Here is a 16,402-nt window from a genome sequence, read left to right on the forward strand (position 1 = left end):
ACTACGAAATAGTCAATTAAAATAAAAATTTATTTGAATAATATAAATTAATCTAATACAATTTTAAAAACGTGATAATCAATCGAAATATCATAGGGAACAAATTAAATAGTACTATTTACACTTAGGGACTAAGTCAATCTTCATCGGACTCAACAGGATCGTATGCATGCAGCTTAAGCCTCCACTGTTTAATAAGCCCATCCCAGGCCCTCCGAGAGTACTTGGTGTGCTTGTTGGGAGTCTGCGGATCGTCAGCCCCTCTTTCGCTCCTTAAAACACCACATAAGTACACAAACAAATTCCTACGCACACTTACTCACTTCTTTTTTAGTCTGATGTAGTTCTCATAACCCAAAGTGTTTTTGCCGAAGTCGATTTGCTTTTGCCTCCTCCTCAGCACCTCTGGGTCAGTCTCCATCTGCTTCTGTTCCTTTTTACTGAAACCAAACTGATTAGACACACAACATTGAATTAATTGGATAATTTACGGTTTTGGCTCGTCCATTTTGGATTGTTTGGCCCGTTTGGTGGGATGTTCGTCGGCCTGTTCGTACGGCGCGTCCCTTTTGAACACCTTCCTACTGACACTTTTCTTGTCATCTGCTTTCGGTCCCAATCTAGAGTGTGCGACGTCACCCAGCCTACTATGCACCGACTTTTTGGTCTCAGTTTCCAATGGTGACTGTATGTTGAGGCTTTCAAATTCCCTTTTGATTAATGGCGAGCTGTACTCGTCCAACTCAGTTTTTATCTTGACGGGGGACTTTTCCTTTTTGAACACCTTGTTTAAGTAGGAATTAGGGGACAGCTCTTTCGAGTCCATCGAGTCCTAGGTTGGAATTATGTTGGTTAATTGGAAATTTATAATTATTTGTAAGTATGCTCACCTCATCAAAAATTCTGGCATCTTTTAACGTGGTATTCAACGAGCCCCTCGGCTTTATTTCCTCCGGTTCTGATTTGATTTTCTTGTTTAGGTACGAGTTCGGGGACGCTTCGTTTGAGTCCATCGAATCCTGACAAGATTATTTGTGAACACCGAGATAAATCTACGTTTGTGGTTACTTACGTCGTTGAAAACACTTGCGTCTTTTAACGATATGTTCCGTGTGCTCCTTGCTTTGATTTGCGACATTTTTAACACTTAATAACTTTGTTAACACATTTATTTTAACACACACAACAAAACATATTTGGAGAGGTTAAGGTAAACATTTTGGCGCTCCAGAAACATGCTTACCAACCTGTGTGGTTATTCAGTGAACCGGCTTCCTATGAACTTGATATTTTCGATAGACACGTTCGGCACGGCACCTTTGGACTCGGCACGGTTCGGTTTTTGAATCGTTGTTAATATACAATAAAAAACAAAAAGTTGATCAATTTGTTATTTTATATTAATTGTTATTACATATTAATAAATGTAAACAAAACTAAAAGAAAAATAAAGTTTTAAATATATAATATTGTAAAATACCCAAAATTATATTCGTCTTTATGATAAATTAAGGGAAATAGAAAATAAATATATTCCATTCCCGCTTGTTTCTGCATTTCGTGCGTCATCAGATAGGACATAATTCAAAATTGTATCTCTGCAGTAGAAGTGCAATTTTGAAAATCCTATGACAAGCCTTACAATTTAAAAATACAATTTTGGGTTAGTAATTTGTTGGTGAGCTTGTCGCTGCATTTACGGCGAAAACTATTCAATTCAATTCGCTGAGTAAATGCAGCCCTACACTAAGTTACAATTTACTAAAATCTAAATGCTCTATTATCTGTAAATAAATTAAAATTATTAATTATTATGAATTCCTGCAAATAAAAAATTAATAAAAAATGAACAAAAAGGAAATTTGTTGGCCAATAATTTGACGAACAAGAAGGAAATTTGTTTGCCAATAATTTGGCGAACAAAAGGGAATTTGTTGGTCAATAATATGACGAACAGAAGGGCATTTGTTGGTCAATAATATGACGAACAAAAAGGAAATTTGTTGGTCAATAATATGACGAACAAAAGGGGAATTTGTTGGTCAATAATATGACGAACAAAAAGGGAATTTGTTGGCCAATAATATGACGAACAAAAGGGGAATTTGTTGGTCAATAATATGACGAACAAAAAGGGCATTTGTTGGTCAATAATATGACGAACAAATAGGAATTTGTAGATCAAGGATTTTGTTCAATAAATGTGATGAAAATAAAACAAACTAAATTTTCTTTAATTTATTTAGCTGAAAGAGATGGCCTTATTAATATTATTTAAAAGACATATGAATGAATACAATATTCCTGGAATCAAACAAATATTTAATACAACTGTATCAATATTTTATTTGAGCTGAAAAGAAAGATTGTACAAAGAAAATAAAAATAAACCATTTCTGAAAATCATAAAAGATACATTTCTTACATTTTTCAAAAACATATTTATATATATAAATCAAAACATGATGGTGCAAGAAGATTTGTAATTAAAATTAATATGTTCAAAAACTTACTTTGCGTTGCCAGTTGCCAGGTTAACTAGTCTCGTTCTGGACCTACCTGAAATTAATAAAAAACTTTCAATTAATATCATTGTTTCATTGATAATTAAAATTACTATTTAATACCTTTAATGCCCTTTCCCTGTTGCTTTATCGTCTTTCCAATGGTTGGTTGGATGGATCATCATGGTCCAGATGTGAGAAGGTCTCGACGATCAACGAAGAAATTAACAAAATATCTTTTCTCAATGTTTTAACCACATCATTTAAAGCATGCATTCTTATAAACTAATCCAAGTTTCATGCATGCATTCATTCTTAACTGATGGATACTTTACTTAATCCAAGTAAAGTTGATTTCTTTTCATGATTTCGTCATTTAAAGCATGCATATATTCTTATAAACTAATCCATGCAAATTTTATTCATGCATTCATTCTTAACTGACGATGAACTTTACTTAATCCAAGTAAAGTTGATTTATTTTCTTGATTTTATCATTTGAAGCATGCATTTATTCTTATAAACTAATCCATGCAAAGTTTTATTCATGCATTCATTCTTAACTGATGGATACTTTACTTAATCCAAGTAAAGTTGATTTCTTTTCATGATTTCGTCGTTTAAAGCATGCATATATTCTTATAAACTAATCCATGCAAATTTTATTCATGCATTCATTCCTAACTGACGATGAACTTTACTTAATCCAAGTAAAGTTGATTTATTTTCATGATTTCGTCGTTTAAAGCATGCATATATTCTTATAAACTAATCCATGCAAAGATTTATTCATGCATTCATTTTTAACTGATGAACTTTACTTAATCCAAGTAAAGTTGATTTCTTTTCATGATTTCGTCGTTTAAAGCATGCATATATTCTTATAAACTAATCCATGCAAAGATTTATTCATGCATTCATTCTTAACTGATGATGAACTTTACTTAATCCAAGTAAAGTTGATTTCTTTTCATGATTTCGTCGTTTAAAGCATGCATATATTCTTATAAACTAATCCATGCAAAGATTTATTCATGCATTCATTCTTAACTGATGATGAACTTTATTTAATCCAAGTAAAGTTGATTTCTTTTCATGATTTCGTCGTTTAAAGCATGCATATATTCTTATAAACTAATCCATGCAAAGATTTATTCATGCATTTATTCTTAACTGATGATGAACTTTACTTAATCCAAGTAAAGTTGATTTCTTTTCATGATTTCGTCGTTTAAAGCATGCATATATTCTTATAAACTAATCCATGCAAAGATTTATTCATGCATTCATTCTTAACTGATGATGAACTTTATTTAATCCAAGTAAAGTTGATTTCTTTTCATGATTTCGTCGTTTAAAGCATGCATATATTCTTATAAACTAATCCATGCAAAGATTTATTCATGCATTCATTTTTAACTGATGAACTTTACTTAATCCAAGTAAAGTTGATTTCTTTTCATGATTTCGTCGTTTAAAGCATGCATATATTCTTATAAACTAATCCATGCAAAGAATTATTCATGCATTCATTCTTAACTGATGATGAACTTTACTTAATCCAAGTAAAGTTGATTTCTTTTCATGATTTCGTCGTTTAAAGCATGCATATATTCTTATAAACTAATCCATGCAAAGATTTATTCATGCATTCATTCTTAACTGATGATGAACTTTACTTAATCCAAGTAAAGTTGATTTCTTTTCTTGATTTCGTCGTTTAAAGCATGCATATATTCTTATAAACTAATCCATGCAAAGATTTATTCATGCATTCATTCTTAACTGATGATGAACTTTACTTAATCCAAGTAAAGTTGATTTATTTTCATGATTTCGTCGTTTAAAGCATGCATATATTCTTATAAACTAATCCATGCAAAGATTTATTCATGCATTCATTCTTAACTGATGATGAACTTTACTTAATCCAAGTAAAGTTGATTTATTTTCATGATTTCGTCGTTTAAAGCATGCATATATTCTTATAAACTAATCCATGCAAAGATTTATTCATGCATTCATTCTTAACTGATGATGAACTTTACTTAATCCAAGTAAAGTTGATTTATTTTCATGATTTCGTCGTTTAAAGCATGCATATATTCTTATAAACTAATCCATGCAAAGATTTATTCATGCATTCATTCTTAACTGATGATGAACTTTACTTAATCCAAGTAAAGTTGATTTCTTTTCTTGATTTCGTCGTTTAAAGCATGCATATATTCTTATAAACTAATCCATGCAAAGATTTATTCATACATTCATTCTTAACTGATGATGAACTTTACTTAATCCAAGTAAAGTTGATTTATTTTCATGATTTCGTCGTTTAAAGCATGCATATATTCTTATAAACTAATCCATGCAAAGATTTATTCATGCATTCATTCTTAACTGATGATGAACTTTACTTAATCCAAGTAAAGTTGATTTCTTTTCATGATTTCGTCGTTTAAAGCATGCATATATTCTTATAAACTAATCCATGCAAAGATTTATTCATGCATTCATTCTTAACTGATGATGAACTTTACTTAATCCAAGTAAAGTTGATTTATTTTCATGATTTCGTCGTTTAAAGCATGCATATATTCTTATAAACTAATCCATGCAAAGATTTATTCATGCATTCATTCTTAACTGATGATGAACTTTACTTAATCCAAGTAAAGTTGATTTCTTTTCTTGATTTCGTCGTTTAAAGCATGCATATATTCTTATAAACTAATCCATGCAAAGATTTATTCATGCATTCATTCTTAACTGATGATGAACTTTACTTAATCCAAGTAAAGTTGATTTATTTTCATGATTTCGTCGTTTAAAGCATGCATATATTCTTATAAACTAATCCATGCAAAGATTTATTCATGCATTCATTCTTAACTGATGATGAACTTTACTTAATCCAAGTAAAGTTGATTTATTTTCATGATTTCGTCGTTTAAAGCATGCATATATTCTTATAAACTAATCCATGCAAAGATTTATGAATGCATTTAGTATTTTAATTGTTATTAACCATTCAGTTATTTTTTCAATAGTTAAAACATTGAGAATTGATTATTTATTTATATTATTAGCGACTTCTGTAATTATAAAAACATACCATTAACTAGTTACTCTGTATCTTATTGCTTAATTATGGTGTAAAATTTTAAATATTACTTATATAACCGACATTAAAAAAATATATTTATAGTGATTATTTATTGTATTTAAGTTTCAATAGAATTAACTAAATTTATATTTCTAGTTAGGAATTTAGTATAAAATAATTTCAATAAAAGAACAACACTAATGTGCCGTTCAAATAAAATAATTGAATAACCCCGTAACAAAAATGCACCAACCTTGCAATCCATGGTTGTATCCAGTATATCCAATAGGGCACTAATCACAACACTTATTGAACACACGAGTGACCACACTAAACCGAACTGCACCACCGAATTAACTTGGAGGGTATGGTGGCGCGGACTACCACCCCACTCTACCCATCCGATCGATACGATGGTCGATAACAGACTGACTGGTCTGACTCACGCGGGACTCTTATATAGGGGCTAATGGCGGTGACTCATCCCTTGCGTCTGATTGGTCGACGTCGAGTGTTTGTTAAGTCATGCGTATCGAGATCATTCTCAACCGAATTGGAATTTTTCCTATACAAAATTTGTTTTGTAATAAATAATTGTTTATATATTATTATAATCATTAAAATTAACATAACGTATTGTTAAAGTTAATTTTATAATTGATAATTTATAAACGATAGATTTCAATCGAAAGTAAATAAATAATAATAAATAAAGAAAATACAACAATTTGAATGATACAAATAATATCCAAAATTTATTGTATAAAATCATAAATATATATATAATTAAATACGTTAATAATTAATAATATGTGTTAATAACAATAAATATATATCTACTGTTTTATAATAAATAATTGTTTATATGTTATTATAATCATTATAATAAATATAACATATTGTTAAAGTTAAGTTAATTTTTATAAAGGATCATTTATAAACAATAGGCTCATTTCAATCGAAAGTAAATATATAAATAATTAACAAACGTTTTATGGATATTTGTTTATGTTTCAGTTACGTTCCGATTCAGAAACCGAACCGTGCCGAACGTGTCTAACGAAAATAACCAGTTCGAAAAAAGTCGTTTTGCAGTATGGCCACCATAGAAAACCACACTGTTACCAACTTTTTTTAGCAAACCAACTTTCTGGGGTCTTCATGGGCGTACTGTTTTATATTTAGCAGTGGCGGCTCGTGAGGTTTGAGACTGGTGACTATATTAAAAAAAAACATTTTATATCAAATATCTTCACTATAATCCTTTGAATATTCATTCAAATAAATAAATTAAACAACGAATTTAACTTAAAAATATATTCAAGTGAAAAATATATATATATAATACTCTTTATAATAAAAATCTTAAAGTTGTTGACTACTACTAATGTTGTGCCTGCGTTTCACGCAAATAATCCTAGCCCAATTCCCAATGAAGCCCACACTGTTTGGACGATAGGCGGTCAAACCGCACAGGCACTTTGAAAAATTCGAAAATGTGTTCCACTCCTTCCTGCTCACACCTATCGAGACAAAAAGAATCTGCTGCAGCAGAAGAATTAACAGAATCACAGCAATGAATAAACTGTACAGTGCTGCCACAAAAGAGAGCCCCAATCTACAAAAAAATTAATTATTAAATTAAATACGATGTTAATGATGAATTACTTACTCAAATTGTTGATAAACATCAGAGCAGTCATCAGGTAAAAGAATAGTTTTGTACAAAGTGAATGGATGGCATACAGAGGTTAGTGTTAGATTTGAACTGTATAAAAGAGATGCAGTTGCACAAGTTAGTGAGATTATAAACTCACATTGGTTGTGCCGTCCTATACAACAATCCAACCTGAAATAATGACGTAAGTGTTTGATTATCTACTTAAATTAATGCTTACCAGATACAGTGGTGATCTTTATCAGGAACAGACTTTTGACAAATACTGCAGTTATCAATTTTGCCTCCATATTTAGCAAAACCTTTCCCTTCCTCATTTTCAACGCTGGAGTTTAACTGGTTGGCTTTAACTTTACATAAATATGCCGAGACAATGTAGCCAAATATGAACAGACTTAAAACAATATTCTCTTCGAGTAAAATCTCCAAAAACGGTATAACAATGTACTCGAAAATCACATAAAGTAAAATGCTGGAGGTAATTGTCCACACCAAGAAGAACTTGGTCTGTGGCAAATTCCTGATCAGAAAATTGAACAGGAACACCAGAAACACAGTCATGGTCGTGAAGGAGAATATCGTCCACCACAGGCTGTTCGCGGCCAACAGCAATATCACAGGCAAAATAAATATGGGCAGGATGGCATCAACGGACACCTGTTTGGCGCCACCCCTCCACGGTATACGCAGTCGGTCCTGGAACGTGCCCATCACTGCCCGCCTCCTCGACTCGGGCACGGCCTCACCTTTAACAAAACTGCAATACCTTTTTTATTAAAAAAGCCGGCACCCAAAACCGGGCCGTGTTCACCTGTCGAACGCCTCATCCAGGTCCTCGCAGTTGCACAGGCAGGCCAGGATGTGGTTCCGTTCGTTGTTGCGGTCGTAATATTCACAGCAGCATAAAGGCACGGTTGTCTCGTTCATTAGTTCATAATCGATAATTAAAACGTGCGATGTTAGTAAAACGTTTTTGTGAAACACTTATCCGGACTACTGATTTGTTGACCTAATCAGATTTGAGCACTTGTTATTTTATCTAATCGATAATTAAACATTTAAATTAATTTTTTATTAATGCTTAGTCTTTGTTTATCATTTTTTTTTATATAAACGTCAGTGATAATTGAACTACCTAGACGTCAAAATAACGTGGTAGTTGTGGTGGTAGTTCTGATATTCTGTGGTGATAGTTGAAATGGACAATCACAATAATTATTAAAATAATTTGTTAATATTATGATTTTGTAATGTCCTCATTAGCAAAAGCGGTGTTGGGAGGTGCTTGTGCATTTTCCTTGGGGATAATAGGATATGTACACTACAGGCAGTTTTACGATAGGTAGGAAATTTTATAGGTTATAAAATATTATCTCATCAAAACTTTTTAATAGTCAAATTATTAACCTTTATTAGATTTAATTAGTAATATTAACTATATATTTGATGCAGGCAACAAATGCATGAAGGAGTTTTAAGGGACATTGAAAGGAGACAAAAACGAAAGGCTGAGAATCTGTATAATCTTCAAAAACAAATAGACTTTACCAAAGAAATCAAAAGAAACCGTGAAGAAATTGATAATAATGTAACGTGATTATATATTATTAATTAGGGTAGTAAAATTTTAATTGCTGCATCAGAGTTTTATTAATTTATGATGTTAATTGGGAAATTGGGTGATAACTTCTTAAAGCAACAAATTAAAAGACTAGTAATATTTATTTACAAGATATTGTACTTAAAGAACAAGCTTAAGTCATGTCATCATGATCAGCCCAATGTACACGTTTATTTTCCAGATTGCTGAAGCCAATCCCAAAGTTTTTGTGCAGCTCCTCCAAAGACTGGGTCGTGCACTCGTGTTCGTAATATCTTTTGTATCTCCTGACAAGGATTATGCAGCATGTCACGAAGATAATTTGTACGATTATCCAGGTTATTATCAAACCAATTACCAAGGAGAAATCCAAGCACACCGCATTGTTTGCTATGTCTGAAAACAACCATCATATGCATTCTGTTAATTTATTATTATTATCATTAATTGATTACCATATCCCGCAATTAATGTTTGGTCACCGTTAACCAGCTTATCTGAAACAGACTTGAGGTCTCGCACGACCATAACATATTCCAGAGGCATTTGATTGATTACCGTCGATCTGGACTCGAATTGGGACCTGTTGATTCTTACAATGGCTGTCCCATTAACGGTTTGGATTTTGTGCATCACAATTTCCCGTTTCTTTCTACCAAAGGACTCTATATTGTTCCCACAGTCGATCTGAAACGTTAAACTTAATATAATCGAATTAGATTTATTTGATAATTATTACAGGTTTGCATTGTTCAGTGCAAAACTGCACGATAACACTGAACCTGACGATTGGGGAGGAGGCGAACTTAAATGCTTGAAAAGTGCCAGTTAACGTTACGGTGTCGTTGTTCCTTGTCTTCTGTAGGGCTGGGAATATGTTGAGATTGGTCGGACAACCTCGGTCGTCCAGCAGGAAGATTGACTCGTCACTTTTCTCCGTCATTGCCACTAGATGACTTGCCCAAATATCGATTCCGTCTGGAAACAAAATAAATACTGTTAATAATAATAATAAATTTTAACCTACGAATTATTAATAGATAAAAATTAAAATTACTCAAAAATTTACTCCTATGTTGGATGTTCCACACCTAAAGCCACCTTACTTTTAACAGAGTATAACACAGGAACCTTTAAAGTAATAATTGACCCTTACCGCTGATCTTTGCCTCAATAATCAGTTGAAGTTCCTGACCGATTTGAGTGTCGCTCACTTCCTCGTGGGTGTGTAAGTCCAAAACTCTCATTTCAACAGTCGGATTTGAAGTTGTGTTAGTGGCGGTGTTCACAATGACACTCCCCTTATTGGGAATCGACCTACAATTGTTAATTAAATAAGACTGTAACGTTTAATTAACTAATTAATTACGATGAAATTGTGACTCCCGTTCCTATCAATATTTTACTTTCGTTCCCGAATATGCAGCCGACTTTAATCAACCTGTCGCCTTGCGTTTGTATCAAGGAGTTGTACTGAAGCACCAAAGTGCCAGCCATTAAGGTCCTGTAAACAAACCAAAGTAATTATCTTGGTTAATTTGTTTTGTTTTGTGGGACCTGTTTAGGTCACCATTTGCCTTGGTGATTCCACATTGGCTCGTCAACAGGGGTAACTTGAGTGACACCACCGTGTTCTTCCCTTGACCACTGGCGTAGCACTCCGGATGGTCCGAGTACCCTTCCATGTAGATCCTCCCCTGGAAGTCGGTCTCTGGGTTGTACCTGACCGTCATGTAGGTCTCACTGCAGTTCACCGTGACTGGAAACACGTTCAATTAATCAATATATTGATGGGCGAACTAATTGACTCACTATTAATGCATCGAGCCTTTTCATAATAAGTCGATTGGGAGTTTGAGGTCAGCAGTTTGGGTCCGTGTATTTTGGTGTCCTCGCTGTGGAGGTAACAGTTGAACCTGTTGTTTAATTTCAGGGTGCTGTAGCCCCTGCAGTTGAAACTGGTGGTCCTCTCGCACAGGTCTTCGCATTCCTGCTTCGTCTTCCGCTCGTACAAGACGTCGTTGTGGGCCAGGGAGGAGTTCACGTACTCTTCGAAGGCGCAGAACTGAGACGAATCTGCAACATTATATATAATAATATAATTTAAGTTTAACACCCAATTGATAACAAATACTTGATTGGAGGTCGCCTTCCGCACATTGGTTCTCGAAGTACTCCTCATCGAAGCTCGATACTCTGTACGAATTGGGCAGGAGATGCCTGTCTGCGTCGCTTAAGACACAGACACCAGTAGTCTGAGCATTGGGTCCGTAATTCGATCGTTTAATCCTAAATTTCGTCGATTTGCATCTGAATGAAGTCTCGTTGAGGCAGTGTTGTTCGCAATCAGTCCTCGTGACCAGTTTTTCGATCACCTTCGTGTCGTTCCCTATCAAAACTGATCCCGGTATTCTCTCGAACGTCCATAGCTTTTTGCAGTTTGTTGGATCTGGAACTTTCAGATCTGCGGTCACCAATTACAGTTAAATAATGGAGACTTACCGGTTAGGCAAACCTTAACGAACCAGGCGACGTCGTTGTCCACCACACTCTCGATTTCCTGGCCGCCCTCACTGGAGATTTTGAACCAGAAACAGGAAGATGTGTTGTAGTAAATGACGAAGCTTCGGCATTCGTCGTTCGAATGGCATCTTGAAATGCATTCGGCGGTAACGGGTATTGTTTTGTTTGCTGCTTGATAAAGGGCTAAGGGGTGACTAGAGGGTGGTGGTCTTAGACCTAGGATCTTTTCGAATTTTATGTCCGATGTTGGACAGTTCATTAATTGGGCGCCTGAAAATTAATCATAAGTAAGATTTCAGTGGAATACTTATTTTTGCGTAGTTGTACGTTTATATGTTGTATGAGTCACGAATAGATAAATTAGTTTTTAGTAGCAGTAATATGTCTCTTTATCAATATGAACTACACATGTAAAATTTAAAACAAAACTAGTATTACATTTTTTAATTATTACTTCTATCTTAATTCTATGAGAAACTGTTCAGAGAGTTTCATAACTGTCTTAAATTTATACAGAATGGCTTAAGAAGTTTCACAATGGTCTTAATTTAGTGTAAAACTTTCTAAGAAGTGTTTAGAAAGTATAATTTCATTTTTAATTTTATATTAAACTAGTCAGGGAGTTTCACAACTGTCTTAAATTTATACAGAATGGCTTAAGAAGTTTCACAATGGTCTTAATTTGGTGTAAAACTTTCTAAGATATGTTTAGAAAGTATAATTTCATTCTTAATTTTATATTAAACTAGTCGGGGAGTTTCACAACTGTCTTAAATTTATACAGAATGGCTTAAGAAGTTTCACAATGGTCTTAATTTAGTGTAAGACTTTCTAAAAAATGTTCTGAAAGTATAATTTCATTTTTAATTATATATTAAACCAGTCAGGGAGTTTCACCACTGTCTTAAATTTATACAGAATGGTTTAAGAAGTTTCACAATGGTCTTAATTTGGTGCAAAACTTTCTAAGAAGTATTTAGAAAGTATAATTTCATTTTTAATTTTATATTAAACTAGTCGGGGAGTTTCACAACTGTCTTAAATTTATACAGAATGGCTTAAGAAGTTTCACAATGGTCTTAATTTGGTGTAAAACTTTCTAAGAAATGTTTAGAAAGTATAATTTTATTTTTAATTTTATATTAAATTAGTCGGGGAGTTTCACAACTGTCTTAAATTTATACAGAATGGCTTAAGAAGTTTCACAATGGTCTTAATTTGGTGTAAAACTTTCTAAGAAATGTTTAGAAAGTATAATTTCATTTTTAATTTTATATTAAACTAGTAAGGGAGTTTCATAACTGTCTTAAATTTATACAGAATGGCTTAAGAAGATACACAATGGTCTTAATTTGGTGTAAAACTTTCTAAGAAATGTTTAGAATGTATAATTTCATTTTTAATTTTATTTTAAACTAGTTGGGGAGTTTCATAACTGTCTTAAATTTGTACAGATTGGCTTAAGAAGTTTCACAATGGTCTTAATTTGGTTTAAAACTTTCGAAGAAATATTTAAAAAGTATAATTTCATTTTAAATTTTATATTAAACTAGTTAGGGAATTTCACTTCTGTCTTAATTCTATGAAAACACATTCACAACTGTCTTAAATTTAGACATAATGGCTTAAAAAGTTTTTCAATGGTAGAAGAAGTATCATGTCTTTTTAATTTTTATCAAAACTAGTCAAAAACTAGTTGGACATTGTCATAACAGTTTTAAATTTTAACAGTATGGCTTAAAAATGTTAACATCCGTCTTAATTTGTTAGAAAATCTTTTAAGTAGTATCAAAACTTTTGTAATTTTCTAAGAACTGTTTAGAAAGTATAATTTCATTTTTAATTTTATATTTAACTACTTTAGGATAGGAATTAGGATTAAGATGTTTCATATCTTGTGAAATTTTAATATAAAATTGTTTTTAATTTTGTATTTTAAAAATTGAAAATTTTTACAATTTTATAGAAGAGTATTAATCAAATCAATGAGTGAATGAATCATACTTTCATGGAAAATAGTTTTAGGAAAATTAACTTAGTCATTTTATTATTGTGTTTAATGTTGTTGTTTTATTTATGTTCAAGCCGATGAACAAGAGTTATTTTGTCTGTACAATTGATTATTGTGTTTTTTTTTAATATCTTAATGATGTTTTTATTAAATTACATACCAAAATTTAAAATTTATATAACAAATTTTAAAGTTTAATTAACAGAAAATTAAATTAAAATAAAAATAAATAAATAATATAAATACTCATTTTAATAAAATTAAAATATAAATGTAGTTTTTACAATTTTGATGTACTCACTTTTAAATTTTGTTTCATTGAACATAATAATTTCCAATTTAAATTAATTGAACTGTAAATTATTTATAGAAATATAATTAATTATTTATAGTATTTAAATTAATGACTAAATAAACGTGATGTAGTTATTTTCTACCCATACTATAATATTATGGAATTGTAGATTAAAACAATGACTGCCTATTGTTTAACATATAAAAGCCATTAGGAAAATGACTCAGAATTAAATAAACGTTCCATACAAGGTAAAATATAAAGCTGGGAAAATACATAATGCATGTAAATAGTGCTGTTAAAAAATAGTAAATGAATAATCCTTGAAAAATATTTATCACCGCAAATTTGCTTCAAATACTTCAATTTAATCAAAAAAATTTAGTAAACATAACAAGTTTTGATATTTCTAATTCTGAAAACTTAAATTAATAATTTATTTGAAAATATAAAGGAGAAGTTATAAAATCATTTTACTTGTAAGTTGACGAAACTCTTTCAAAATCGAAAGAACCACCACCAAAACTCACCAGCAACAACGTCAATCAAAACCAGACACCAAACAAATCGGATCGTCATCGCGGTAAACAATCATGCTTGTCGCCAAACAAAAACACCGACGCATCAATCGAACGGCGTACCGACAGTAGTCCTTCCGATGGCGACGGAGTACCCCTTGTTTCGCGCACCACGGTGGTGGTGGTACCGTACGTTTTGGTTCCTGAAAACTGCACTCGGATGCGCAATTACATAACCAACCTTGGACCATATTGTCACTTTAGCAACCAGTCTGGATCATTATGCGCCGTAATTAAATGGGTAACGGTTTACTGATCAAGAATTAAATCACAATTGGTACAACACAACAAGTTCTAGTACGTCTTGTCATTACCTGAAACATACTTTTGTAAACAGTTATATTTTAATTTGATCAAGCTTCCTAATTATATTTCCTGCATTATTTCATTAGCTTAATAGGAAGGAGATAATTCGCATAACACTGGTACGATCTACATTAAGATATTGTTCTAATTACAGGAACATGTCAATTAAACAATTTTAAAACGCGGCAGCAGCCGCTAAAAAAAAAGGAACTGACAACGTTACTCGTTCATTACTTTCTTCCACGTGATTGATTTGATGTCCGCTATTAAAATGAAATAATGATAATACTTGCAATGGGAAATTGAAAATTTACCAAAATTATGACGAATAGTTTTATTTTACATAGAAATGTATAAGTCTTAAGTCTTATTTAGTAATTTTATTACCTTAAATTTAGCCTTAATTTCATGAGAAAATATTTAGGAAGTTTCACAATTGTGTTAAATTAATATTAAATTAGTTAGGAAGTTTCACTTCTGTCTTAATTTTACCAGAAACTACTTAGGGAGTTTCACAACTGTCTTAATTTTATACAGAATGACTTCAGATGTGAAACGTCTGTCTTAATTCTATCAGAAACTACTCAGGAAGCTCCACGACTGTCTTAAATTTGGTACAGAACGACTTAAGAAGTTTCACAACTGTCTTAATTTATTGTAGAACTATTTAGGAAGATCAACTCTTTTAATTTTAGTTAAACTATTCAACAAGTACCATGTCATAATTAGGTGTAGAACTGTTTAGGAAGTATCAACTCTTTTCAATTTTTAGAGAAACTATTCAAGAAGTTTCAAGTCTGTTTTTGATTTTGTGCAAACTAGTTTCGAAGTTTCAGAACTGTTTTAAATTTATATAAAATGACTTCAGATGTGAAACGACTGTCTTAATTCTATCAGAAACTACTCAGGAAGGTTCACTACTGTCTTAAATTTGGTACAGAATGGCTTAAGAAGTTTCACAATTATTTTAATTTATTATAGGACTGCTTAGAAAGTATCAATCCTTTTTTAATTTTAGCTAAACTATTCAAGAATTATCACCTGACAACAAACTGGTCAGGAAGTTTCACTTCTGTCTTAATTCTAAGAGAGTTTGACAACTCTCTTAAATTTCTACTGAATAGCTTAAGAAGTTTCACAATCTTAATTTAGTAAAGACCTGTTAAGGAAGTTAATTTTATGTGATATTAGACAGAGAATTTCATCTTCAACTGGTTAAAAACTGTTTTAATTGTTTAGGTAATGTAATGGCTGTCTTAATTTCTTGTAGAATTATTTAAAAAGTTCCCAATTTTGAACAAAAGTGTTTAGGGAGCTTCAGATCTAATTAATTTTTTGCTGAACTGTCTTAATTCCATACAAAACTGTTTAAGAAGTCACTCAACTATTAAATTATTACAGTGAAATACACAGATTTGTATAAAATTAAGACAAATATCACATTATTTAACAAATTCTGAATAAATTCAAACCTACATAAGTAGTTTCACAAGTGTCTTGATTTTAAAAGGAACAACCTTACTGATTCATTACGTTCTTCCACGTGATTGATTTGATGTACGTTATTAAAATGTATTGCTAAGAATTCTTGCAATGGGAAATGTACTCTTGATAATATACCGAATTTATGAAAAAACATGTCAAAACAATTATTTATATTGGCAAAGTTCCTTTTCAATTTAACTTCAAGGCAAATCCATCAAATTATGATTGCAAAATTGTTCACTTCAGGGTGGCGTAAATACTAAACAGAATTAAAAATGTATTATCAGTTCCGTACAATTGTAAACTCAACTTGTTA

At 31.7% G+C, this 16,402-nt stretch overlaps 4 protein-coding genes and 1 long non-coding RNA gene across 5 annotated transcripts; 2 read left to right on the top strand and 3 right to left on the bottom strand.

Annotated features, from left to right (window-relative positions):
• Positions 1 to 11: 11 nt before the first annotated feature.
• On the bottom strand, positions 12 to 1,211 carry LOC109598912 (histone RNA hairpin-binding protein). The gene is made up of 5 exons (XM_020014815.2): positions 1,073 to 1,211; positions 891 to 1,019; positions 492 to 832; positions 324 to 440; positions 12 to 272 (listed from the first exon to the last, which is right to left on the bottom strand). The coding sequence occupies exons 1-5, from the start codon at positions 1,136 to 1,138 to the stop codon at positions 137 to 139; spliced, it is 789 nt and encodes a 262-aa protein (XP_019870374.1). The 5' UTR covers positions 1,139 to 1,211; the 3' UTR covers positions 12 to 136.
• LOC126265561 (uncharacterized) lies at positions 752 to 1,386 on the top strand. The gene is made up of 2 exons (XR_007548045.1): positions 752 to 876; positions 981 to 1,386. It is a non-coding gene; the product is annotated as an uncharacterized LOC126265561 (long non-coding RNA).
• Positions 1,387 to 6,912: 5,526 nt separating this feature from the next.
• On the bottom strand, positions 6,913 to 8,373 carry LOC109598908 (palmitoyltransferase ZDHHC23). Its single transcript, XM_020014812.2, has 4 exons — positions 8,100 to 8,373; positions 7,509 to 8,045; positions 7,283 to 7,459; positions 6,913 to 7,228 (listed from the first exon to the last, which is right to left on the bottom strand). Exons 1-4 carry the CDS (start codon positions 8,213 to 8,215, stop codon positions 6,976 to 6,978), a joined length of 1,083 nt encoding a protein of 360 aa, XP_019870371.1. The 5' UTR covers positions 8,216 to 8,373; the 3' UTR covers positions 6,913 to 6,975.
• A 78-nt stretch (positions 8,374 to 8,451) lies between these two features.
• LOC109598918 (protein PET117 homolog, mitochondrial) lies at positions 8,452 to 8,925 on the top strand. The gene is made up of 2 exons (XM_020014821.2): positions 8,452 to 8,630; positions 8,741 to 8,925. The coding sequence occupies exons 1-2, from the start codon at positions 8,539 to 8,541 to the stop codon at positions 8,883 to 8,885; spliced, it is 237 nt and encodes a 78-aa protein (XP_019870380.1). The 5' UTR covers positions 8,452 to 8,538; the 3' UTR covers positions 8,886 to 8,925.
• A 66-nt stretch (positions 8,926 to 8,991) lies between these two features.
• Positions 8,992 to 14,453, bottom strand: LOC109598907 (uncharacterized). Its single transcript, XM_020014811.2, has 10 exons — positions 14,248 to 14,453; positions 11,391 to 11,681; positions 11,023 to 11,337; positions 10,701 to 10,964; positions 10,446 to 10,647; positions 10,258 to 10,392; positions 10,045 to 10,205; positions 9,628 to 9,866; positions 9,344 to 9,575; positions 8,992 to 9,284 (listed from the first exon to the last, which is right to left on the bottom strand). Exons 1-10 carry the CDS (start codon positions 14,294 to 14,296, stop codon positions 9,043 to 9,045), a joined length of 2,130 nt encoding a protein of 709 aa, XP_019870370.2. The 5' UTR covers positions 14,297 to 14,453; the 3' UTR covers positions 8,992 to 9,042.
• Positions 14,454 to 16,402: the final 1,949 nt, after the last annotated feature.

This window comes from Aethina tumida, chromosome 5 (assembly GCF_024364675.1).
Source record: "Aethina tumida isolate Nest 87 chromosome 5, icAetTumi1.1, whole genome shotgun sequence".
In the NCBI taxonomy this organism is placed as follows: Eukaryota; Metazoa; Arthropoda; class Insecta; order Coleoptera; family Nitidulidae; genus Aethina; species Aethina tumida.

Coding starts and splice junctions, on each gene's coding strand:
- LOC109598912 (XM_020014815.2), bottom strand. CDS start 1,138: ATGTCGCAAATCAAAGCAAGGAGCACACGGAACATATCGTTAAAAGAC. Junction 1,020..1,072: donor ACGCAAGTGTTTTCAACGAC/GTAAGTAACCAC, acceptor TAATCTTGTCAG/GATTCGATGGACTCAAACGA. Junction 273..323: donor TACATCAGACTAAAAAAGAA/GTGAGTAAGTGT, acceptor TGGTGTTTTAAG/GAGCGAAAGAGGGGCTGACG.
- LOC109598908 (XM_020014812.2), bottom strand. CDS start 8,215: ATGAACGAGACAACCGTGCCTTTATGCTGCTGTGAATATTACGACCGC. Junction 7,460..7,508: donor AAAGATCACCACTGTATCTG/GTAAGCATTAAT, acceptor TCATTATTTCAG/GTTGGATTGTTGTATAGGAC. Junction 7,229..7,282: donor GATGTTTATCAACAATTTGA/GTAAGTAATTCA, acceptor ATTTTTTTGTAG/ATTGGGGCTCTCTTTTGTGG.
- LOC109598918 (XM_020014821.2), top strand. CDS start 8,539: ATGTCCTCATTAGCAAAAGCGGTGTTGGGAGGTGCTTGTGCATTTTCC. Junction 8,631..8,740: donor TACAGGCAGTTTTACGATAG/GTAGGAAATTTT, acceptor TATTTGATGCAG/GCAACAAATGCATGAAGGAG.
- LOC109598907 (XM_020014811.2), bottom strand. CDS start 14,296: ATGACGATCCGATTTGTTTGGTGTCTGGTTTTGATTGACGTTGTTGCT. Junction 10,393..10,445: donor GCAAATGGTGACCTAAACAG/GTCCCACAAAAC, acceptor GTTTGTTTACAG/GACCTTAATGGCTGGCACTT. Junction 9,576..9,627: donor GCACTGAACAATGCAAACCT/GTAATAATTATC, acceptor TTAACGTTTCAG/ATCGACTGTGGGAACAATAT.